Here is a 26,528-nt window from a genome sequence, read left to right on the forward strand (position 1 = left end):
ACCATTTACTTTTAAATGGTGTCTTATATTTTATAAATTAAATTTATATTTTTTAAAGTATCTCTCTAGAATTTGAGAGAGTATGTGGATAGGCTTTTGTTTTGGTTTACTTTGAAAAGTTACTCAAATTAATGTTAGGAATTATTCCAGTGGTCTGCATCACTTATGTAATTTACCTATTAATGTTGCATATCTCAGTACAGTGGCTCAGTGTATTAAGGGTTACCATAGAGCATCAGTTAAAATAATACTCGGGGCCCATCAGCCTAGCGTGTGCTGACTAAAAAGCTTTATGTGGGATTTGCCATGACCACTTTCCACATTATTTGGCCCCAGGATTTTATTCCAGGCTCTTTTTCATCAACTCTGATTAATTTTACCCAATTTATTTATTATATCTTCTGTTTTATATTTCATCACTATAGAACAATGCATAGGTTTGTATTGGTGTATATCTATGTGTGTTTGAAAATGTGAAATGTTATTATACAGTTTGTATAATAACTGTATTAGAGTTAGATGGCAGAAAAGATATTACCCCTCTGTTTTATAAATGAGAGAATTGAGACTCCAGAACAATGAAGAAACTAGTATAGTCACAGCATTGTGAGGCTGTACTATAGAACTGAAACAATTCTTTTAACACTAAAATTTGAATTTTTTCCAGTTTATTTCACTCTACTTTTAATTGCATTGGAAAATTGTTTATGTGAAAGGGAAATATTTATGAAGTAATGGAATTGTCATACATTCAGAAATTCTCATTGATTTACATTTATCTAAAGCATTTTATAATTTCACATAATTTGACATGGTCTGAATAGAAGAAAAGAAGTGCATTTGGCCATTACTTTTAGATGGTCTACTTTTTGTCAATGTAAGAATTATCTGAGCATACTTGCTTGGGAAAAAAACCATCAAACTAAGCAGGAAATAATGCAAAAATGGAATTTTGACAGGCATATTTTTCTCATGTTTACTTAATCACCATAAAACTTTATCTTTCCATATTAGAAAATGATCTAAGAGTATAAATCTGGCTTTGAAGGGTTTTTTTTTTAAGTTTTATGCTTGAGCTACATTTTTTCCCTGACACACTAAAAACAGACTTCATTATGCTATTTACACTTGAGTTTTATATAAGGTATATGGAAATAAATATGTGTAATGAGTATCAAAACATTTAATGTCAAAAAAATGTCATTTAAGCTCAAAACTCAACAAATACATGTGCATAGTAAATGGAATCACAGAATTCTCTAATACCATTTTTTAAGAATGTTTCCACAAGTACAGTTGGAAAAACTACAAAAATCAGCACCATCTCTAAGATTCTTACAGCTCCTTTGTTTCAGTGCACTGTTACTCATCATTACCAACAACTTATGTTCATCAAAAACTACATACACTCCTTGTTTGGTTAGTCATAATGATAACATGTTTTTAAAATGAGAGCATTTGTTAGCTGTTCAAAAATTGGCTAGTTTTCAATAGAAAAATATGATTCACAGATTACATTCTCATCTTCCTTTCTCAAATGAAAGTTGAATGTGTTTATTACTTGGCATGTGACATATTAGAGAATCATGTGGTAAGATAAAACCCTCAAGTTAGTATTTGGTATGAGTTTTTTAATATGCTAAAACATTTTTGAACAATGCCAAGGAATAAAAACTGTAAGAAATTTTCAATTTAAAAGTTCAGAATGAATTTTTTACAATTAAATCTTTCTATTTGGTCAGATAGGAATTCTATATTATTATGTGGTAAAGCTATATTCTATTTTTGAAGTTTGTATAATTTTAGGGCCATGTAACTAGTGAATGCAATGGTCTTTCAACTATAATATAGACAAATAACCTAGAAAACTTACTGAAATGTTACTTTCACCACACCATCGCCTCTGAACATGCGCGCGTGCGCACACACACACACACACACACACACTCCAGTACCAACACCAGTCAGTTCCAGTTCAGTCAATTTGAAATTGGGTCCAGAGAATCTGTTGGTGATTTGAAGTTACTAACTCCTTGGGAGACATTGATCTAATGCCTGTTTTTAAAGTTTTCATGTATTTCATGACAATAGCCTTTTTAAGAATTGGGTGGATCAAGCTTTTATATTGTGATACATAGTCATCTAATATTCAAAATTTAAAAGAGCACTGCTGACCACCCATAGCCTTTCAGAGGTCTGTTTCCATAAAGCAAACACCTGTCCCCTGCAATCTTCCTATATAAAGTACCTATGGATTTTTTATAGATGATTCAGAATTTATTCTTCCTCATCTCTCACATTAGGATTCCCTTGAGCGTTGGAATAAATGGAATTTCTTATCAGAAAAAAAAAAAAAAGACCTGAGGTAGAGAGGGATTCTTTGGCTTCTATTTTGATCTTATCATGTTTTTGATCAAGGGTGTTTGTTTACAGTATTCCGAGACCCTTGAGTGCCTGTGGATATGCCAGTGACCACAGGCACCACGGGCATTCCACTGCAGACTGACATTTTGTCACTTAGTAAAATGGACACAAAAACTTGACTATCATCCTCCCTCAGTCATCACTATTGGCAATATACAAAAACATTTTCATGAATAAAAGGTTCTCAAAGACTGTTCTCATATGCAGATTTAATCATGTATATAGCTCTTACAAAGAAAATGGAGCCAGATGTGGTTTACCATTTATAGTTACACAGATGGCTCCAAGCATAGAGGAATACAGTAAATTCAAAAGGAATTCCTCATGAAACTCCAGTGGAATGTAATCCTAAATTTAGAGGGAAGATAGCAGTGGACTAAATTCAGACTGACTTATGCTGATTTACACTAGTATTTTGTGGGTTTGGAAAAACCAGGCTGCTAAATTGTTCTTAATTTAAACACATACAGCTTCTGATGTTTCTGCCAGATTAGCTGTTGGTGATCTTTTTGCTGGTACTAATGCTATTGGAACACTACTGTTTTTAATTTTTGGCATCTGATATAATGTATACTGCCTATTTCATCATGCTAATTTTTTTCCGGGCAGTACATGTTTTCAATAATACAGGACACACACAAATACCTATACACATATAAGCACATATAGATATTCACATCCTTGTATAAATGTGTATATTTCTTGTATAGAATTTGGCCCAGCACAGAAACTGTATTTGTTTTTTATTTTAAAATGAACTGGTAAAGGGATATTCCTTATTTAGTGTTTAAGTATGTATTTTATATAAATGTCACTTAAGTCTAGGTAATTGCACTTTTATTAAAATTAACTTAAAATATTGGTATATCAGATCCATGCATTTTTTAAGGTTCCATAAGTAAAATGAGAACATTGACGGGAGAAACGGATATCATATTTAGAAGAGCTTCTAGAATTCACTTGTTTTCAAGGTTATATCATTTTTAATGCAATAGAGTATTCAGAATGTGAAATGAATATGCAATATTGAAAGCTATGCCTCCCAGAAAGATATCTCTTTTGGAATAAAACCTCAAGATTAGCTGGGAGCAACATTAAGGGCAATTTTAAATAATATGTTTCTTTTCCATTTATTTCATCATCAGTACAAAAACTGATGTTATAAATTTTTGTTTCACTTACTGGGTTTAAATAACTAGAAGGGTCAAAGCTGTTGATGATTATTCAGTCAAATCAAGCTTCACAGATAATGGTTTTCTGCTGAAATGCAGATCAAGATCAATTTTTCCAAAACCTGGCTGTCACCTGGGGAGTTTTAGGAAAATATGAATCCCTGGCCATAGGACCTTCATTTTTAAATCTCCCTAAGTGTCAGTGCCACTCAGATAGCACCATTATTTGTATCAGTATTCAGGAAGCAATAAATAAACAAATTTTTATTGTGTTCCTTCTGTCTACCATTTAGATATCTTTTTCTGGTTGTTAAGATATGCTCAGGATTGATTATTAGCAAATTTTAACAAAAATTGAAACAGCTACATTTTATTGAGGAACAGTAATTCTGTATTCATTATTCTTTATTAGATATAGGGAATTCATTTTCATCCCAGTCATGTGTTACCAGTAAAATTATTTGTTGTGAAATTATTGCTTTTGGATTTTTAGGACACAACTGTATTATTACTACTTCTTAATCAATATGTGAATTGCTGTCCTGTGGTTCAGTATGCTATAATTTTGTGGTCAGCATTCTGTGAATATGTTATTATCCCAGACTAAAAATTTTACAGAATTACAGATCAGGTAGAAAGACATTTTCTGTCTTAAGAGGGTTTGTAAGTGAGAAAGAATGGTTTTATCCAGTGTCAGTTGCTGAGGTTTGGAATTGTGGATTCCTCTGGAGTATGTACAGTATCTGAATTCCTTTACTAGCCCCACAAAAGCTGTACACTGCCAATTTTTCTGACTTTAGAGCTCTAAATTAAGGCCAGTTCCTTTGCTCATCCCACAAACTCTTTCATGTTCCCTAACCGCAGCCTGAGAAAGGCGCCTTGGTTTCAACAGCAGCAGACCAGCATATGTTTACTTAATTCCTAAGACATGATGACAGTGGTCTTTGTGCCACTAAAAGCTTTTCTCTTTATTATTTTCGGTTGATGCTGATTTCCAAGCTTTCCTTGCCTGTCACGTGTGTTTTGTAGTGCCTTCAGTGCTGCCCATGAAGAGCAATGGAAGTTAAAGGAACAGCAGCTGAAAGTACAGATTGCTCAGCTCGAGACTGCCTTAAAATCTGACCTAACAGACAAAACTGAAATCCTTGACAGATTAAAAAGCGAAAGAGGTACAAATAAAACAGCTACTGACTTACTCGTTTCATATATGTGATGGTTACTCTACACATCAATCAGTATTCACAGTGCTTGCCGGTTGCCAGTTACCTTGCTGTGTACTAGGAGCACAGCTGTAATTAACAGCCAGCCACTCTCAGGGATTTATCACTTGATAAATCAAAATTTCCCTTACTCAGCAAAAATAAAAATTAAAGGGTATACATAGATACATATGTATAATTTTTTCCTCAGACTTGCTTTTATTTAGATAGTCCTAAATTCTGTTTAATTTTCCAGAATTCTGAGCCTTTCTTTATCCAACAGTTAAATACTTATTGAGCACCAGGATGTTGTAGGCAGTATTCTAAGTTCTGGGACTATAGCAGTGACTAGAACCAAGTATTTGCCCTCATAACACATAAATTTAACAAGGAAAAACAGATAATAATTATGTAAGTATGGAGTATGCCAGGTAGTGGCAAATGCAGCGAGGGAAGAAAAAAAGCAGCATAAGATGACAGAGTGGTAGAAATTGCTTGCTGTTTTTGATATGTTGGACCAGGAAGATCTCTGGTTGTGAGATACCTGTTTGTGATCGTGAACTTAAATATTAGGAAACTTTGTGAAAACATCCCTGCCAAAATACTAGCCATCAGTAGGTATCATGTTATGAGTCACAGGTCTCACCCTTCTTATCTCACAGAAATAAAATTATTGTAATTAAAGACATCTGAACATACCTTTTCTTTTCATCTGAACATATCTTTAAAGATATCTGCACATGCCTATACAGAATTTGGTTCAAGTATGTATCTGTTTGCTCAAGCACTAAATAACCCAAGTACTTCGATATGAAAGTTGCTCCTTTGAAATATTGGCTATTCAGTTGCATGAGAATGTTTAAAAGTTTAATACAGACTCAGTTAAAAAATTATATGTTCATTTAGGTGACAGTGCCATATTTTACTGACTAAAGGGAACATTATTTTTTCCTTTTAATATTGCTAAAATTGTAATTTATCTTCTAAGTGATAGCATCTTTTGGCCATATTTTTCACATTTTAACAAGTCAAAGCCTTGTGTGATGCACATACATGTAATCCCAGCACTTGGGAGGCAGAAGCAGAAGAACCACTGCAAATTGGAGCCAACCTGAACCTACATAGTGAGTTCAAGGCCAAGCTGAACTGCATGCCAAAACTCTGTCTCAGGAAAAAAAAAAATCTAAACACACATCTTATAATCAAAGGAATCTTAATTCCAATGAAACACAGTGGTCAATATTTATTAACCAAGTGAGTAAATTTGACAATAAATTATTTATGAATTTTCCTAGAAGATTATGAATGTAATAAACTGGTGATGTGTTTCCACAGTATCAAATACCTAATAGAAAGCTTTGTCTTAAGAAGAAGTTGCTTGATAAATTCTTGTTCACTGAAGGAAATGAAAGTGCTCCGTATTCTTTTTCTCTTTTCCAAAAACAGATAATCATTCTTAAAGGAAAAGGAAATGAGATATTTCTATCCTTTTTATATTTCCTTAGATTTCAAGAATTCTAAAACTATTATCTTGCAGGCATCTAAGTTGCTCTGAAAAGAAATTCTTTTTCTTGGTTGTGCTGGGGATTGAACCGAGGGCTTTGTGAACTTTAAGCAAGTGCTATATCACTTAGCTGTGTCCCCAGCTCAACAATGTCTTCTGAACAGGGTAGAATCTGTTTTGTTTTCTAAACCTGTTAATTGTTACTAAACTTGTTTATTGTTATTAAAATAATTCTGAGATGATCTTTTAATCATTAATTATTATAGTTCCTAAGGTATTTTAATTTATCTACTCCATCTTCATCTTTTTTAATGACATCTTTTGGGGGGTTTTGACTAGTACAATTCACGTACACTATGAAGAAAGTCCAGTAAACAGAAAATTCCAATTACTTAATTTCATAACCCTCAACATAGTCACTGCTAATATTTGATGAATGTCTTTTCCGAGCTATTTTTTGTATGTATAGACACAGTTAAATAATGTGCTTTTTATTTAAATGCATTGTGAAATCATTCCTTGAGTATAAATTTTTATCTACATCATCATTTTCAACCATAGAGTATTTAACAATCTTCTGTTGGTAAATATTTAAGTGACTTCATTTTAAGTACCTTAAGCAACATCTTTTTACACAAATCTTTACATGTGTGTACAATTATATTCTAAAGAAAAGTTTGTTATTTTCCAGTTATTTTTCTTTGAAAAGTTCAGGCTTAGAATTCTAAAGACTTAAATTTTGTTTCTTTGTAGAAAATGTTACAATAGGTTATAAGAAAAATATCACAGCCTTTAACTGTTTTTCCCCCAGGGGGATAATAAATAAAAAATTGAAACTGTCTAATTACGAAAATCTTTTAATATTGAGAAAGTTTCTTTCTGTAACGGATTTTGAAATTGTTTAATTTTACTTTGAAGTCTCCTCACACATTTACCTTTTCATGTATCAAATGTTCTTTGCCAGAAGATGTTTCCCTGCTTCTTGTAGTCATTCATCTAACTGGCAAATTATTTTTAAAGAATACTCACCTCTTTATTCAAGGTACAAATTAGTTTCAGATTGTGTGAATATGCGGGGGAAGGATATGTAAATGCAGCTTGCATTTGGTTAATGCTTAAATTAACTGCATGTGTTTAAGGGCTTGCTTTTGAAAGTTCCTTTCTATCTTTAGCTGAAATGCATAATTCAGCATAATACATATGGTTATATTGATCACAGCTGAAGATATTAGCACAAAGGAGCTCTGAAAATTGTTTAGTTGGATTGTTCTCTGCACTCTGCTTATTAGTGGTATACTAGAAGAACATAAGTTTAAAAGAGTGAAATGTTATCTCATTTGAATAAAATTCTGTTTAGTTTAACCTGCTTTTGGTCAAATCATAAGGTAAGGTTATTTTTCATCTTGTACAGAGCACTTTTATTTTTCATATTATAATTCAGCATGCATGTTTCCTCTTTGAAATGTAGCATTTCAGTACTTTTTAAGACCCAAGAATTATATCCTCAATAAACAATTTGAGAAAGGAAAAATAAAGTATATCATTCTACGTAAATTCAGTAGAGAGATGATTAAAGATACTCAACAATGTCTTCTCCCATTAAATTATTTCCTCACTGATAGTATCCTAGTTTTAAAAATATCAGTGACTAAAAAAAATAAAAATATCAGTGACTGGGGACATAGTTCTTAAAACAGAAATGAGTGAAGTATAGAAATGTCTAAGTTCATTTGTACCAATTAGTGTATCATTCTTATAAGAGAAAACTGGAGTATAAAAGTAATAATCAGAATATACAGTGTGTTTGAGCTAAGATAGAATAATTATCTTGTCTTCACTTTGTACTTTATACTTCAACTGAGTCTTAGAACCCCTGTATGTTTTGTTGGCCATACAATGAAATTATTTTGCCCTCAATATTGCCGGTGTTACAAATCATTCTGTCTAGTTGTTGATTTAATAATACGCCTCATATTCTTATTCTAGTTCTTATTAAAAGAAGCTTATCTCATAAAAACTAGTTTTTAGTTAAAAAGATAGCTGTTTAGTAAAAATAGCTATTTATCTTCAAGTCTTCCAAGTATTTTACACATTTGCAAATCCTTTTAGTTCACCAGATATAAGCAACTTGTACTATGGGCTAACCTTTTAACCTTCTATCTGTGTTTATATGTTTGTCGTTAAAATGGCTCTGTATCTCTGTATACCCTTGGGGTACATTTTTTTAAAACTTCAGATTGTCAGGAAATATGTAACATGTAAACCATCCAAGTTTATTCCATTTCTTAACTGTGTAATTTAACATTCTTACTTATATGTGATATTTATAACTTCGGAACACAAAGCCTTATAAAAGTCAGAAACATATTTTTGTATAAAATGCAGTCAGAATGCAAATGCATTCATGGAAAGAATTCTTGGCAAACATGTTGATTTCTTTTTTTTTTTTTTACAAAAAGGAAACAAAAATGTACAACTTAAATTGAGAACTTATGATAAACATAAATCGTTGAGGGCAGAATGAAATTAGTGGAGACACTTTGGATGACAGGGTTTAGGGTTAGTCCTCAGGGAGGCAGCAGAGGAGGATACTGCTGCCACGAGAAGCCCCAGTGAGGAGTACACTTAGGAGTAGGAGACAGAAGTATGCAGTGAATTTGTTAGCTAGCTATTATGCTTTTTTAAAAAGTTAAATATGTTTAATGCAGAATAAATTAGGCTTAGTTTCTTTACGAATTTGCTGTCTTCTGTAACTTTGTTTTTACCCATTTGCACGTCACAGTAAATGAGTATGTAGGCAGAAAACCCAAATATAATCCATTCATTAATGATATCTATAAGTCTGTCTCCTACTAATTAATAGTATGAACTGATTGAATAAAAAACACACATGAATTAATACTGATACTACCTCACACTGGTTGAGAATCTGTTTCATCTATTAGAATAGATTCTTTAGAAGGATAGTTGATTAAATTATGGATTCACAGTTTATCAGATAAATTATTTTTAATGCAATGACTTTATTCTAAGATGGAGAAAGAAAATTCAAAGCAGTCAATTAGAAAACTAAAAGACAAATTCTTTTTTGCATGCTTTACAGGACCTTTAATAAGTAAGTAAAAATTATGGATTTAGCAACATATATTCTTAGGCATTTTAAATAGACTGTTCCTTTGAAGTCCTAGAGACCACAATTTCCTTATATTAATACTGTGAACTTAAGTCTTAAGTTTTTGATAAGCAAGTGAATCATATGGTAGACACATGATAGTGTTCATTTGTTCTTCATTTCCCTGCTGCCTTTGTTTAGGTGCTAGCTCAATTTCCTCTCTGACCTGTACAATACTAGATCAAGCTTGGTGTGTAACTGGAATTAAATTAATTTAAAATGTGTTCTTACATCTAATTCCCACTTACCTTTCTAATTGCATTGATTTTATTTTTAAGACCAAAATGAGAAACTCACGCAAGAGAATAGAGATCTACAGTTACAGTATCTGGAACAAAAGGAGCAACTTGATGAACTTAAAAACCGCATGAAGTTTTTCAACCAGGTGAATTATTTTCTTATTTAGGAAATAAACTCAAAATTTTTATTTACATATTTTATCATAGAGAAAACACCATCCTGCAAAACAAAAGGTACTTTAATTCTTAGTATCAGACAGTTTCTGTTTTGCATAGGTATTATGGATAGCTAGAATGCCTTATATTTAGTTTATTAATTTGTACTATTAGTTTATTATGTACATCAGGATAATCTGAATAGTTGGCATGTGTTTTGCACATTCCATTAATATCTCATTTTGAGCTTTTACTTAATCTGTTGCAGGAGAGTGATATTAGTGCTGATGAACTGAGTGATGCTCTACTGCTTCTGAAGGTAACTTTCTAAACTTCATGATGGATTTGATGTCTTGAAATAACCTGTTTAAAAATAATGATGGCCTTTATATAAAACCATTGTATTTGGAGAGTGAATTATGTACACAGCTTCTGAATTTAGTGCATCTTTTACAAATGGGTATGTGTGTGTATCACATATCAACTCTACTAAGATGCAGTAAAGTGGTCAGATGATAGTTACAGCATATGTGTATTTCTTTTTTTTTTTTTTTTTTTTTTTTTTTTGTCTTTTTCATTTTTATCAGTACCAGGGATCGAACTCATGACCGCCGGCTTGCAAGGCAGGTACTTATGCTGCTGAGCTAAATCCACAGCCCCAACATATGTGTATTTCAAATGACATCAAGACTACATGAAATTAGACTGCAGAAGTTATTATTTGAAGCACTTTAACTGTAACAAGCATTTTACTTTCACTTGCCTCACTATAAAATTAATCAATAATTTTCTATCCTAAGAATGCTGGGCTTTCAAGGTTGTAAGTTAAATACTAAATTACAATAAGATATTTTCTAGTTCTGGAATTTTCTGTTATTTACAAGAAGACAAAAAAGTGCTTCTTTCCTTTTAGATTGAAATGTACATTTTAATCAAATGAAAAAATAGAAGTACATGTACATGATTCTTTTCATGTTAAGAAGTAATAAACTTTTATTTATCTGTAACTGTTCCAAATGTTTATCCAAATATATGTATTATAACTGCTTTATTCCATAAAGAAAAATAGAAATAGGTGGTTTTAGTCAATGATTGTTTCTTGTTGTTGCTACATTTATTCATATGATCACATTTTAGAAATTCTTATTGAAGTAATAAAATATTTCTGTTTTAGGCTCAAAAAGAACAAAAAAATGGTGATCTTTTCTTTTTAGAGAAAGTTGACAGTAAAATTAATAAAGATATAGAACGTTCCATGAGAGAGCTACAAGCAACTCATGCAGAAACAGTGCAAGAACTTGAAAAGACAAGAAACATGTTAATAATGCAACATAAGATTAATAAAGATTATCAGGTAATATAATACACTAAATTGAGAGGATATAATTTCTTTCCTATACCAACTAATAGTTTGTTTTTTCAGAAGTATAGTATGTTATCATCTGTTTTAGTCTTATCATCTATTAATATGCATTACCATACACCTGGAATTTAGCCTTGTGAATAAGTAGTCAGAAGTTTACTGTAAAAGTAAACAATGTCTTTAACATTTCTGGTTTAGGAGGAGGAATAGTGCTAATGAACTCGCTCGCCTCGCTAGTGTTAGCATATTCTGCTAAGGAGTTACCCTGCAGTCCTGCCACAGTACCTGTATTAACATTTAATGAAACGAACTCATCTTCATAAAAAAGAACCAAGAGTTGGTTCATTTAATACTGTTTTCTGAATACCTCCACACATGATATTCTAAATAATAAGCTATTCAAGGTCAAAATGCCATAGTTTGTAACTCTTGATATTCTGGGATCTAAAAAATGCTTAAATTATAGTAGCTTTGGAAAAATGAAACTAATCATACATATTAAAACTTGTAATTTCTTATTTTTTAGATGGAAGTGCAGGCAGTGACCCATAAAATGGAAAATTTGCAGCAAGGGTATGAACTCAAAGTAGAACAATACGTTCACCTCCTTGATATCAGGGCTGCTCGCATCCAGAAATTAGAAGGTACAACATATACAGTTTCTTATTTACAGGGAATAAAGGAGTGAGTTTATAAAAGCAGGAAATGTCGTCCAAATCTTCACTCATAATGTCTTTTTGCTGTATTTTTTCTCAATTCATAATTGTAAGTTACTGGAAATACTGGTTTCATCTGATTCTTTCCTACTCAAAAAGTTTAAGTCCCCACTGCCTTTTGAATTCAGTGTTGCAGGTTAAGATTTAAAAGAATTTCATAAACTATCGCAGATTCAGATTTACCACCGCCTTTGTGATGTCTCTTCTCAGTACACACCTGCACACCTCAACCAAACAGATCTGCTTGCTTTTGTAAGCTTCATCTTCCTCTGACCCACTACCCTGCTTTCGTTATTGCTGTCCCTCAGCTTTCTTTCTGCCTTGACCTCCAGATACACCCTTCTCTGCTTCAGAATCTAACTCTAAATCATGACAGGAGCTTATTGAGGATTGGCTTATTAGCCCCTCCCCTAGAGGTTCTGAGGTTCTGAGTCCATGACTTTATTTAAAAATTACTGTACGTTATTCAAATTCAGGTGTGAGACATTAAACACTAGCTTGCCCCTTACCTACCCAGTTTTCCTCCAGTGCACTTAGAAAATATTTTAGGCGAATAGGTAAGTGAGCTTCGGCTGTTAAGTCTTGCATTTTCTGTGTAAGCACAATGTAGGTTCCACAGTGAAAAATATTAGTCTCATTTCCACTCCCATACAATATTTAATTCAGTCATCTATGCTAGCAGCAATTTTGCATTCTTAAAAACAATTGAGGATCCTAAAGGCCTCGTCACAGACATATTTATCATATTAACTGAGAAATTTTAAAAATATTTATAATTCATGTTAACATAATTAAAATTAAATATATTAAATGTTAGCATAAATTATAGTAATCTTTATATAAAATTACATCCTTAAAAAACTATGAAAGATGTGACATCTGCCTGTGACATTTATCACCTCTATGATCAGCAGGGTTGATTCAGCTAACCTGGCTGGCTAAGCAGGTGTCCACTTCATGCCTTTACTGGTCCATGTACGGTGATCCTAAGACAAGGAAGTCTGTTCTTCAGGCAAAGGTATACAAGTAACTATGCTGCCCTCTACAATCTCCCAGAAAGCTTAAAAACTTGTGAAAAGAATGAGTAGCATCATTTTAAATTTTTAAAAATTATTTTAGATTTTTTAACATCTTTGTAAGTCTTGTTAGAGCCTAACTTAATAGAAAACAGCTGTATTATTGCATCTGTTTCTGCATTTAATCTGTTATGATATTATGTATCATCTAGCCTCTGAGAAACTGTTGTACACTTGTAGGAGGATTAAAAATAAAAAAGTGAATAACATCTTAGTATTACTATAAAAACTGTTTTGATCACATAGACCCCAACACAATTTTAGAAAGTCTCATGGATACCCAGACCACACTTTGAGAAACTCTACTGTATGAAAAAGGATGAAATAAATATTTTTATCTCATTGAACAGTGCTTTCCAAAAGTTAAGGAGCAGTGTGTACCTTTTATTCCAAGTAGTACTCAATAAAAATTTGCTTAATAGAATTTTCTTGATTAAAAGAGAGGTCACAGAGTTAAGAATTTTTCTGCTTTTCAAGTCTTACCAAATCTGTCCCCTCAGTTCATTGACTCATTGCGTAAACATGATCAAGCTCCTATTGAATTCTAAGCAAAGTGCTAGCCAGTAAGAGTATAAATAGGCTAACAACTGAGATACCAACTTCAAGGAGCTCCTAAGATGTAGACTTACAGATATATAGATGACTATACTTTAAAGAATGTGAAGCTAAGAAAATGCAGAAGGTCTTGTCTTAGTCCATTTGGTACTACCATAATAGAATGTTGAGGACTGGGTATTTATAAAGAACAAAAGTTTGTTTTGTTTTTTATTCTGGGGCTCAAATCCAGGATTTCACACATGGTAAATATGTGCTTTACCACTGAGCTACACTCCCAGGCCCAGAGATTTACTTTTTACTGTTCTGGAGGCGGAGAAGTCCAAATTGAAAGGTGCTGTTTCTGGCAAGTACCTTTGCACTCATCCCGTGGCAGAAGACAAAACAGAAAGCATTCAAAAGAGAAAGCATGAGGGGACTAAGCCACTTTCACAGTAAATCCACTTTGGGGAACACGTTTATATCACAGCAAGTATGCAGGAAACACTGATGACAGAATGCCTATTCCAACCTCAAACTTCAGGGAAAACTACACAGTAAGTGTGGGAATCTTTAAAAATGACTCACCCATGAAAAAGACAGACTACCTCTAAGTGAAAGCTGTGAAGCATACTCCAGCTAGCAAAAGAAGTAAAAATGCTCCAGCTGTCAAACTGCAATACAACTGAGAAACTGCACTGTAGATTCAACCAGTAGAGCTCTGGATTAGTAAAGGGAGGGGAATCTGGAGAAAAGGTAAAAGAACAAAATTAGAGGCTCTCATTTGCCACCCTGATAACTTTAAATCTTATTAGCCTTAAGAACCACTAAGGGACTTTTTACATGCTTTTTTACTGTTGCACTTTGGACATTATACTACAGGTACTAGACAAATGAGAGAGACCTGAAAGAAGGAAACATTTTGAATTCTATATTAATCTAAGTTATAAACTGAAAATGTAAAAAAGACATAATGAAGATAGGACAAAGACAAATCTGATGACAATGCAGGAAATAATGTTGATACTAGTGACCCTATAGACCTGAGCAGAGTAACATAAAAAGGAAACCGGGATGAGTCTGGCTCTAGTGTGGACAGCTGGATGAATGCTAACACCATCACCTAAAATTCAAGGTACAAAAATAGCTAGCAGGTAATACGACACTTTCTATTTGGGATATATTGAGTTTGATATGCCTTTAGGATATCTCAAGGAGAAAGAGGGTAAAGTAAAACATTAGATATATATATAGGTCTAGAATTTAGAAGGAAAATCTGAATTAGAAATATAAACGTGGACACTTTCAGCATGGTTATTGTAGAAAAAGTCATGAAAGTGGATGAGATCACCCATGAGAGTATGTTCACTAAGAAAAGAATTAAAAACCCAGCGACTATCAGAAAAAGAGAAACCCCTAAAGAATGAAACAAAAATAAGTAAAGCATGGGAGACAATGACTTGGAAAACAAGGCAGAGGAAAATGTTCATCAGTCTCAAATGAAGCAAAGAAATCAAGTAATACAAGGTCCAGTATTCACTGAATCTAGTGATCAACTGATTATTTGGTGACCTTTTCTGAAGTAGTTTCACAATAAAGTAAAGCAGATTCCATTTGCATGAGGGTCCATCCTACGAGTAGTTGAACACACATGTATACAATTGAGTGTACTATTAGAAGAAAATGTGTATAAAAAGATTTGTCTCTCTCTGCCTTATAAAAGTATAATTAATATACTTTAAGCTTCACATTTAAAGTATACAACTTGATTAGTTTGGACCTATGTATACAGCTATCAAGCCATCACCACTGACAAGATAATAAACATCTCTCCCACTTAAGGTGTCATCAAAATATACAGTGACTTCAAATTTTTTAAATGTATTAATGTGAAAGCCACAATGTTATTAACACACCTCAAAATACAATCTGTTTCAGATACACTTATCATTCTTGCCAGTTTCTGCAGCTAATCAGGAATTTCCCTTTCATGAATATCTGTATAATGTATGATCAAAAACAGTGAATACTGTTGCCAAAAGCCATCCACCAGAAAGGGAAGTTTGTAAAAACATTAATATATCCTCATCCACCTGATTCATTGGGTCAGGCACTGTGTGACACTTCCCCAAAATGGCCATTAAAGCAAATGTTTTCAGTCCATTAATGCTGCTGAGGCAGCCACAAACACTCATGAGAGGGCTTTCGGAACTACTTCAGAAAATGGCAGGTATAATGGGGTAAATGCTCAAAATGATGGGGAATATTCCACGGAAATTAATTGCAATGGTCTTTTACTATAATAAATTTTTAAACATTCACTTTATTTTCTTAGTCACACTTCATATGCCTTACTAAGGTGCAAGGAAGGAGTCTGTGAAAAGAGCAGTTGGCTTTAAAGGAGAAAATATAATAGAGCAGAAGAGCAGATGAAATCCAAATATTGAACTTGGCTGTCCATTCAGAGGCCTGCTTTTCCTTTTTCACTTTTCTCTAGTTTAGGCTATATTATAGCTGAAGTTGTAATTTTTTAAATTTTACACTGAAAAATTACAGTTGCATATAACTTGAAGTAGTACTTTGTTGTCTTTTAATGATTGATATAAAAACAAATGATTAATTTCTGTTTAGTAGAGTGTTACAGAAAAAGTAAATTTACATTTACGACTATTCACTAAAAGCACCTCATAGCACTTCAAAGACCAATTCACATTTTCATACGTCAATATTTTAAAATATCTAAACTGTGTATGTTTCTTCTTGCAGCCCAATTGAAGGATATTGCCTATGGCACCAAGCAGTACAAATTTAAACCAGAAATCATGCCAGATGACTCTGTCGATGAATTTGATGAGACCATCCACCTAGAACGAGGCGAAAATCTATTTGAAATCCATATCAACAAAGTAACCTTTTCTTCTGAAGTTTTACAGGCATCAGGAGATAAAGAGCCTGTCACTTTCTGCACCTATGCTTTCTATGATTTTGAACTACAGACAACTCCCCTAGTGCGAGGCCTTCACCCAAAATATAACTTCACTTCTCAATATCTTGTTCATGTTGATGACTTATTTTTGCAATATATTCAGAAGAATACTATCACCCTTGAGGTCCACCAAGCTTATAGTACAGATTATGAAACAATCGCAGCATGTCAATTGAGATTCCATGAAATTCTAGAAAAAAGTGGTCGAATATTTTGCACAGCAAGTTTAGTTGGTAAGTATAAGTTTTTTGTGTTCAAATCACTGGCTTAGTCTACGTATTGGTGTTTTAGTATTTTCTCATAATAAAAGGTGCCTTTTGAATTTGGACAGTATAAATTCAGATGTTTATTATATTGATACCCTTGTTTAATTATGCATTAATCATATTACCTTAATCAAATTTTAATTATCATTAGTACTAAGTATTAGGAATGCCATTCAGTGGTAAACAAACAAACAAAAAAGCCTATAGCTTAGTTAAACTTTTAGAGGGGAAAACAAGCAATACATATTTTCAGATATGAGAAAAAATCAAAGCAAAAGGTAAAGAGAGAGTTAGAAGGTTGCTAGGTCAGATAAAGGCTTCCCTGAGAGATTGCCATTGATAGAGACCAGGATGAAGATCCACACCCAGATATAGGACAAGAATGTTTTGGAGCCTGGGGCCAGGGAAATAGCAAAAAGCAAAGATCTGAGGGAAGAACAAAACCTGAATGTTGGAGGAAGAACAAGAAGGCCAGTATCTTGAGCAAAAATAAAATTAAACCAATAAACAGGGACCAGTTCATCTCGTGGAGCCTTATATGTCATAGTGAGGAGTTTGGCTTTCTTTTGGGTTTTACAAAACTCAACCTGAGTAGTGTGACAAAAATAGTCTTTAGTTGCGGTGGGGGTATAGCTCAGTGGCTTAGTGTCTGCCTGGCAAGTGCAAGGTCCTGAGTTCAATTCCTGGTACAAAAAAAAAAAAAAAACACGAATAGTCTTTAGTGAGCAAGATGAAAAATAGGACCATTTGCAAGCTATTTGCATTTTCTATGGAAAGATAATAATGGCTTGGATTAAGATGATAATAAAAAGGTTAAGAAATGATCATGTGTAGTATGTATTTTGTCTTCTTGAAGACAAATCTTGTTTGCTTCTCAGTTAAATGCGGGGTGTTGATGGAATCAGAGGAGGCAAGAATTTATAGCATAAACCACTAAGAGAACAGTGATGCCATTAACTGAGAAAGGGAAGACTATGAAAGTAAAAAATCCAAGGAAGAAAGTCAAGAATTCTCATTTGGACAAATTAAGATTGACGTGTCTATTATATATCCAAGTGGAAATGTCAGATAGGCCATTGGATAAACTAGTCTGAAGGGTAAGATGAAGACATAAACTTTTTTTTTTTTTGGTACCAGAGATCAAACACATGACCTTGCGCTTGCCAGGCAGATGCTTGTGCTGTTGAGGTAAATCCCCAGCAGAGAAATAAATTTTTAAGAGTCATTATTAATCAGCTTTCCCATTGCTGAGACAGAACACCTGACATCTGCAACTCAGTACAGGAGAAGTTTATTTTGGCTTATGGTTTCAGATGATTCAGCCCATGGTAAGCCATCTCCAAGGCAGAAATCATGTGGAGAAAGGACATGATAGAGGTGACCTTGTGGAAGCAATGTAAGGGAGGAACCAGAACAAAGGGGCCCAGGGACCAAACAGTCCCTAAGTTCACACCCCTGTGCCCAAGCCCAACAAGCACAGAAGTGTGCTTTAGTAATCTCCTGGGAGTTGCTAATCATGATGACAATCAAGATTAACCATCAGGGGCTGGGATTTAGTTCAGCCACATAAGCACCTGCCTTGAAAGCAGGCAATTGTGAGTTCGATCCCCAGTACCGATAAAAAAAAAATTAACCATCACATACATAGAATAAATTTTAAGCCTTCCAGGTGGATAATATCATAAAAATTGAAAATAGTTAAACAAGAGAAGGTGGCCAAGGACTAAGCCTTAGGAAACTCCAAAATTTAGGTTCAGGGAAAAGAAGAACACACAAAGAAAATTAAGGCATGGCCAGAGTTGTGGGGGGAAAACTAAGAATATGTGGTATCCTAGAAGCCAACTAAACTATTTCAAGAAGGAAGAAGGATGATTTGGTGTCTAGGGAGGGATTGAGTGACTGCATATATAATACGTTCATGACTCAAAAATCATTTTAGTATAAATGTTTTCTCTCTTTCCTGTTCTCCAGCCATGACCAGCCCCAAAGACTGCAAAATTATCTATACATAAGCAAATATGTGTGCATGTTAATTATTCTTCTAGGGCTTTTTAATAAACAATGGGTCACCACTGTGCTCTTTCTTTCACAGTGGTCTGCTCTCACACTGTATACTTTTTTCCTTCTTTGGCCCAAACTCACTCTGCAGAGCATATTTCTTTTCCTACCTTTAATAAATGTAAAATCCCCTTACCTTTTAAAAAATAAATAAATAAGAAATGATGGAATTTATTAAATCATATCAGTATGCTTTAGGAATAACCCTTAGCAAAAAAAAAAAAAATTAATGAGGGATTAATATTTTACTAACATGAAGTGTTCAGAAAAGTGTATGTAGAGAATGTTCTCTATTTGACAAAAACTGACATTATTTACTAGTCCCTCTGGTAGAAATATGTGGATGGAAATTACAGCCCTGGTCCTCAAGACACTGTGTGGTTGGTGTACAGGCTGCATGCTTGTGAGAGAACAGGCCAAAGCACTCAAGGACATCCAAGGTCTGTGCAAGAAGCATCAGGCTGTTAAAAGGAAGTCATCACAGAGAAAAAGAAGAGCTACCAGAGTTGAGAGGAATACCAGGGGTGGAGAGGGCAGATACCACACAAGGGTGTCCTGAATATAGTACATGCAGAGTCCACCAAAAAGTACATACATCCGAAAAACAAAAACTTGTATAAATATTTTAATACTAAATTTATTGAGATATCATGAGATTAATCCAAGTTACTTTTGCTCTCTAGTACTACAAGAGTTACTTTAAGTGGTGACCAGTAGTTTCCAGACATTTATTAATATGGTGAACTGTTTAAGTGTATATACATTTTTTGGCAGACTTCATATTTTATATTACTGTGGCATTCTCCCCTATATTTCTTTGCAAGAAATGATGGGATGCCAAAAATTTCTCAAAACTTGAATTAGAGTGTGGAATATCAAAAACGAAAAAATGTAAAATTGTCATATTTATGATTTTGAGGTTATAACAAATATTGCAAGTATCAAACTAGATTGAGTGTAACTTGTTTTTTAAAAGGAACTATAACATCAGAAAGAATATAGAGTGTATAATTCAGTGTTTTGATTTTTCTTTTTATTTCAGAAGCTTTGAAATAGTATGAATTGGGATATCTCAATCGTAGTTTGACACAGCACTTTATTAATATTCATTATACAATGAAATTCATACTTCAAATGTAACTTTTCTTCATCTGTTATTTGCCACGTCATTTGTGCTAGCTGTTATATTTCACTCATATAAAATTTATAATTGAATACATAATACCATTGATGTATTTTTTCACTTAATGAGACTGTTTTAATAGTGGGTTATGTATTGATTTGTAGGAACTAAAGGAGACGTGCCAAATTTTGGCACAGTGGAATACTGGTTCCAATTAAGAGTTCCCATGAATCAAGCAATTCGACTTTATCAAGAACGAGCAAAGGCTTTAGGATACATAACATCAAATATTAAGGGGCCAGAGCAAATGCAATCGGTAAGCTTGTTTGAGTTTAAGACTTTTATGACAATGAAATTTTAAAATATTTCCTTATATCTCATGCTTTAAACTGAAATCTCTTTCTTTCGCAGCCATCAAATGGCTTTTTTTTTAACCTTGTATTTTGGAATGTGTATACACTCTGAAGTAGTAGCAAAGATAATGCAGAGGTCCTATGAATGCCTCACCCAGATGTAACATCTTATGTAACTATAGTATTAAATAAAACCAGGGAATTGACATTGTTACAGTACTTCAACTCCATGCTTTACTCAGATTTCATCAGTTTTTACATGCACTCATTTGTGTGTGGTGTGCTTATGTCATCATGTTGTCATTCTGTGCAGATTTATCGTGTGAATAGATTCATATAACCATCACCATGATCAAGATACAGAACTATTCCATCAACACAAAATAACTGCCTGTGCTACTCAGGAAACTTTTGAAAAAAACGTGATTGTATTATTTAAACACACATTGGAAATCTTTCATTAACAACTTCCCCTATTAAAGACCAGATAACTAATACTACACTAGTATTTACTGTGCTTTCAAACTCTTTCCTCAAGTTAGGTTTCTGAAGTACAAAGCAGAATCCAAAATAAATACTTTCTTGTTGAGATCTGGGAATTTACATGTAATTCCCTAAGGCATGATTTTCCAAACTATATTTTGTGAAACCTTAATGACCATATTTCTTCATGAATTCCATGATCCTACGAATGCAGAAACACTGAATTGAGCATAGTGAAATAGGGTTCTTGACTTTAGGGTTTCATGTGTGTAATGCTTTCTTGGGGAAATGCCTCAACCAGAGGCAACCACAGAGCACACACAGAAGAAACATTTTAGAATGTATGTTCAGTTCATATTTTTTTCCTGCAAGCTGCACCCCCCCCCAATCTCTGGAGCCTGATCCTTATGGCCAGATTTATGTCAGATGATCCTATTTTCTTCTGCATCCCATCCAATTATAACTAATCTTTGAGAATATACACCCGTTTCCAGTTGGACCAATCAAATTTTGCCTTTTGAGGTCAAGAGAAAACAAAATTCTTCATACCTGAAACATGTGAAATTGGTAGTCTTGTCCACCACCTTCTACCATGTTAGTCAACCAAAGGAAATTTTTTTAAAAATGGGTTTGACGAGAATAAATAATGATCAATGAAGACCAGAGAATAAATTCTGGCAGTTTTCAAAGACCTATTATCTTTCTAAGGCTCAATCATATTGCTGCTGTAGATTTTCATGAAATATCCTTATAACCTTAAAGTTCTCTTTCTGTTGTTTTTGTCAGATGAATTGATTTCTGTAAGTTTCACTTAACCAGCCATGACATACATAATAAGTTCCCAAACTTAAGAAACAATGGCACGTGCTTCTCATAGATTCCTCGCCTCACACACACACACACTTTGGTTAGTATGCTTCACCAACATACTTTGGGAAACGGGAATTATTAGAGTGCCAAAGTATTTGTTTGGTTTTGTAGTTTAAAGGTTTTTACATTCCCAGATTCTGGCTTGCATAAGTCATTTACTGCTGCATTTTTAGCTTTTATGATTAGATTTGTAGAGGAGATACTTTTTAAATAATTCTACTTGGCCTTTCAGAGCAAACCACCCTAGAGAAAGCAGTATTATAATTTCCTTTCCAGTTTTCCCTACTGCACACCACCAGGTGTCTCCACTAAGGAGATTTGTAAGGGCAGTTCTGTTTTTTTTCCCTCTTTAATCAACTTCTTCCTGAGTTAGGCATCCTGACTGTTCAGTCCAGATTGAGAAATGCAGAGGGGCTCCTTTGTGGAAAAGTAAGACGTTTCCAGCACTAAACTAAAACAGTCACTGAAACACTAACTGTTTGTTGTTGTTGTTGTTGTTGTTGTTGTTGTTGTTGTTGTTTAGACAGGGTTTCACTCTGTGGTTCAGACCAGCCTTCAACTATGTAGTCCAGTGTGGCCTTGAATGCACAGCAATTCTCCAGCCTCAGCTTTCCAAATGCGGGGCCTGTGCCACCATGCCCAGCACACTAACATTTTCTTTGTCCTAGATTTCATCAGCTATAAAAGATTTACTATTTAGAACAAAGTTTTTCGAGTATGCTGGCCATCTTAGTAATATTTCTAAAAGAGAGCATGGGGTAGTTTCTAGTTCTGCCTAATAACTCCTTTTACTCATTGTTTTCTGAAATGTTCTCCCAATCCCAGCTTTTTTTTATCCCTTCCAGGTTTATTTGTAACTCTGTTCTCCTGTTCTGATAGCAGCTGGCTTCAGATATTTTATGTGCTTCTTGAAACCCCTGTGGTAGAAGAAGAGAGTCATACAAATATAGCAAAATAGTAATTTATCACTCAGGGTGAGCAAGGACATTCCTCTTTAGATGCATTGCTCACTTTACTTTTTAGTTACTGAATAAAACCAATGAACATCAGATTCACTCTTTCGTGATTTTATTTAGTTTTGATACCAATTTTTACACATACCTTCAGTCTCCCATGTTTACTGCTAACAGCACAGGATCATCTAATCAGACATATTCTAAGGAATGTTGGTTTTAAAGAAGAATCAAAGATTTTTAAACTGAGAAATTAACCGTGAAGCGAAAATATGCTGCTTTTGTCTACATAATTATTTTGTTTGGGGGTTGGCACCTGCTGTTTATATCTTCACTGTATTATTTCTGTAATATAAATATGTATGTTTTTCCAGTTAAGTCAGCAACCACCCAAAACTGCTCAGCTCAGTTCAGCAGATTCCACAGATGGGGACTTAAATGAACTTCACATTACAATAAGATGTTGCAGCCACCTGCAGTCCCGATCAAGCCACCTGCAGCCACACCCATATGTTGTGTACAAGTTTTTTGATTTTGCAGACCATGATACAGCCATCATTCCCAGTAGCAATGATCCACAATTTGATGACCATATGTGTTTCCCAGTGCCAATGAATATGGATTTGGACCGATATCTTAAGTCAGAGTCTCTGAGTTTTTATGTGTTTGATGATAGTGATACCCAGGAGAATATTTACATAGGAAAAGTCAGTGTGCCTCTGATTTCACTGGCACATGACAGGTGTATTTCAGGTAAGTCCATGTTCTTGATTTTATGAAATTGTAAGAACAAAACTAAATTATAGCTCATTGTTGTGCGTATATTGTAATGCATATTGTTTATAACTAATCTTCCTAGCCTCAAACAACTTTTAAGCTTTGGACATATAACAGTTCCATTTTTAGTTATTTCCTTAGCAGTTGCTCTAGGGATTGTAATATGTATTCTATCATAGTCTACTTAAAATTAATGCTAGTTTAATTCCATTAAATATAGAAAGTCTGTTTAATATTTCATTCTCAATCGTGCTATTGGCATGTACATGTATAATGTATGGCTACATACAATAAACCCAAAAATATAATGTTATAATTATTGTTCAAATATTATAATTTTATTCCTTTAACGAGGTTAAGAGAAAGGGGAATACATATAATTTAGGAGTCTTTGATACTCACCTACGTAGTATTTCTGGTATTCTTTATTTGTTTCTGTGTATTTAATGTCATTTCCCTGTTCTGCTGTAATTTCCTTACTCTAGTATAGCTCTACTTTCTCCCCTGCCCTTGTATTATTACTGTCGTGTGTTTGTTATAAACCTAATTTTTAACTTTTAGGTAATTGTCTTAAATCAGTTAAGAGGAGAAAACATGTATATTAGAATTGTCTTTTATTCTTACCATCTCATATCTTTTTCTTATGCTGAAGAACTTCTCATATATGTTGTACGTCAGGTCTGCTGTTAGGAAATTCTCTCAGACATTGCAATTTGAGGACATCATTGTTTTCCTTTTATGCTTTGAAAAATAGTCTTACTGGATATATTTTTACTCTTGTTTTTCTCCCATCACTTTTATTATATCAAATACTGTTACATCCACTGTTTCTAAAATACATCAGCTATTTGTTTTATTGTGGTTCCTTTATATTCAATACTGTTTTTAAAATTTGTCTCTTTTTCATTTTGAACACTTTAATTGATATATATAGATGTGGATCCTATTGTATTTATCCTACTTGGAATTCACTGAGCTTTTATGTGTAGCATAATGTTATACGTGAAGTTTGGGGAGTTTTCTCCCAATATGTATTCATTTATTATTTCTGACCCTTATTTCTCCCCCTTGGACTCCCATTGCGCATACATTGGTAGAACTGATAGTGTCCTACAGGTTTCTCAAGGCTCCACTCATTTTTTCATTTTTCTTCCCGTTCTTCAGAGTAGATAATCTTTCTGACTGTTCTTCGAGTCTGTTGATCTTTTCTTGTGCCAGTTCAAAATTGCTTGTCAACCCCTCTTGAAGTATTTTTCATTTCAGTATTATACTTTACAACCCTATAATTTCTATTCTGCTTTTTTGGGGGAGGGAGCACACTGAAGATCAGACCCAGGATTCATCTAGGCAAGTGCTTTATAGTTGAGCTGCTGCAGGCCATGATGTATGATTTTCTTTAACTGGACATTTTAGGGAATATATTTCAATATACAATATCCCCAGATGGTTATTGTGTGTTTTGGTTTGGTGATGTAGCTGGACTAATTAATTCTAGAGTCTTTTTTGCCTACTGTATGTAGCCATTGATGTCTCTGATAAATTCTGTTTGTTTTATACTTGTTTTATTTTTAAGCACAGACCAGAATATCTCACTGGTCAACCAGTGATTGTTCAAAGAGATCATAAATACCTTGAGTTTGTAGGCTTCACCCTAGGTCAGTTTATGGCTTGGGAATGTGTTCAAAGTTCTGGCATCTGTAATCTACTTTAGCTTTTACTTTCAGCATTTGCTAGTGCGAGGCCCATCATTCAGTCAGGGACACAGATATGTTGCTAGGATCTCTTAGCTTCCTTCTGAGTTTGCACATAGCTTTGTGTATACCCACAGCCTTCCATCCCAGGGAACATAAATAGGGTCTTATCAGGGTCCACATTAGATATCTTATTCCTTTGAAATTTTGCCTTGTTTCTGGTCTTTTTCTTACCCCCATCCATTATTAAGACTGGCTATAATATGGCCCTGACTGTTTGCCACACAGATTGCTATTAGTTTTAACAATGCTTGTAGTCATAAAATTATTTACATACTGTTCCATATAAAGTAAATCCCCTCCCACAGAGGCTGCCAGTCCTCATAGGCTGCCAACATTGATAGACCATCTGTACCATAAAGCTGAAGGAGGAGAGGAAGATTTGAGTAGTCCCATTAGACATGTTTTCACTAAGACTTAGTATAGTTTCTTGAGTAAATGATTCTTGATTTGTTGAAAAGTTTTGATCAATTTCCAGTCCTTAGATTTTTTTTTTAACACTTTGTCACTTTTGCCATTGTTACTTGGGGAGAGTATTTACTGAACTATTATTCATTCAGCACAAGTCTTCCTTGTGCATAAAACAGAAGTCTATCGTCTCTGTTTTCTACCTACATCTTTTTGTCCTTCCAAAGCCTAGACTTTGAGCCACCAGGCGTGGCGGTACAAGCCTGTTATCCCAGAACTTGGGAGGCTCAGGCAAGAGGATTGCTGTGAATTCGAGACCAGCCTGGGATACATAGTGTGACCATATCTCAAAAAACAAAAAGAAGAAAAAGGAGCCAGCCACCTTAAAGTTTCAGGTGTTTGGGAGTCCTCACTATTTTCCCAGCTACCCATTAAAAGAAATGTTAACACCTGAGGACCAAGAAAAGCTACGCCTAAACAGAAGTTGTGCTTGAAGTTTTTAGTCACTGGTTTTTCTTACCGCAAAATCTAGTACAGTGATTAGAATTCATGATTCAGTATTAGATTCAGCTGTTATTTTTTGATACTGCTCTTTTTTGTAGTTGTCTATTTGTTGAACTTTTTGCTGTTCTGCTAGTACCTTAGAATACTTTAATAAATACCATTAAAATACATATAAATGTAACATATTATATAGTAATAGATTCCTTTAGACACATAAATTATTTGAAATTTTTAGTAGTGTTTTCTTTAGAAACAAATTTCTTGCAAAAATACCAAGTCAGAATGAATACATCAGCCATCACCCAAATATAACTTCTTGAAGGAATGCTAGGAATTCTGAATAATTTCTGAATTTAATTTCAGTGAGTTAAAATATTTATAAATCAATGTTCTCGTGGTTGAATCAGTGTTATCTTTGAGACCTTAACTTCGGAAAGAAAT

At 33.8% G+C, this 26,528-nt stretch overlaps 1 protein-coding gene across 5 annotated transcripts in view; it reads left to right on the plus strand.

Moving 5' to 3' along the window:
• Rpgrip1l (RPGRIP1 like) overlaps positions 1 to 26,528 on the plus strand; it is a 106,826-nt gene that overhangs the window by 27,198 nt on the left and 53,100 nt on the right. For all 5 annotated transcript variants that reach the window (XR_010046923.1, XM_063247095.1, XM_063247094.1 and 2 more), the window contains exons 10-17: positions 4,626 to 4,765; positions 9,750 to 9,856; positions 10,135 to 10,185; positions 11,041 to 11,220; positions 11,756 to 11,873; positions 16,322 to 16,774; positions 20,153 to 20,304; positions 23,022 to 23,400. Coding sequence is in view for 4 of the 5 variants with exons in the window: in XM_063247095.1 (XP_063103165.1) it covers positions 4,626 to 4,765; positions 9,750 to 9,856; positions 10,135 to 10,185; positions 11,041 to 11,220; positions 11,756 to 11,873; positions 16,322 to 16,774; positions 20,153 to 20,304; positions 23,022 to 23,400 (1,580 nt within the window). In the remaining variant the exon portion in view is untranslated. The remainder of the gene's footprint in view (positions 1 to 4,625; positions 4,766 to 9,749; positions 9,857 to 10,134; positions 10,186 to 11,040; positions 11,221 to 11,755; positions 11,874 to 16,321; positions 16,775 to 20,152; positions 20,305 to 23,021; positions 23,401 to 26,528) is intronic.

This window comes from Cavia porcellus, unplaced genomic scaffold, assembly GCF_034190915.1.
Source record: "Cavia porcellus strain 051 isolate PalLab524CR breed Dunkin Hartley unplaced genomic scaffold, mCavPor4.1 scaffold_4, whole genome shotgun sequence".
Classification (NCBI taxonomy): domain Eukaryota; kingdom Metazoa; phylum Chordata; class Mammalia; order Rodentia; family Caviidae; genus Cavia; species Cavia porcellus.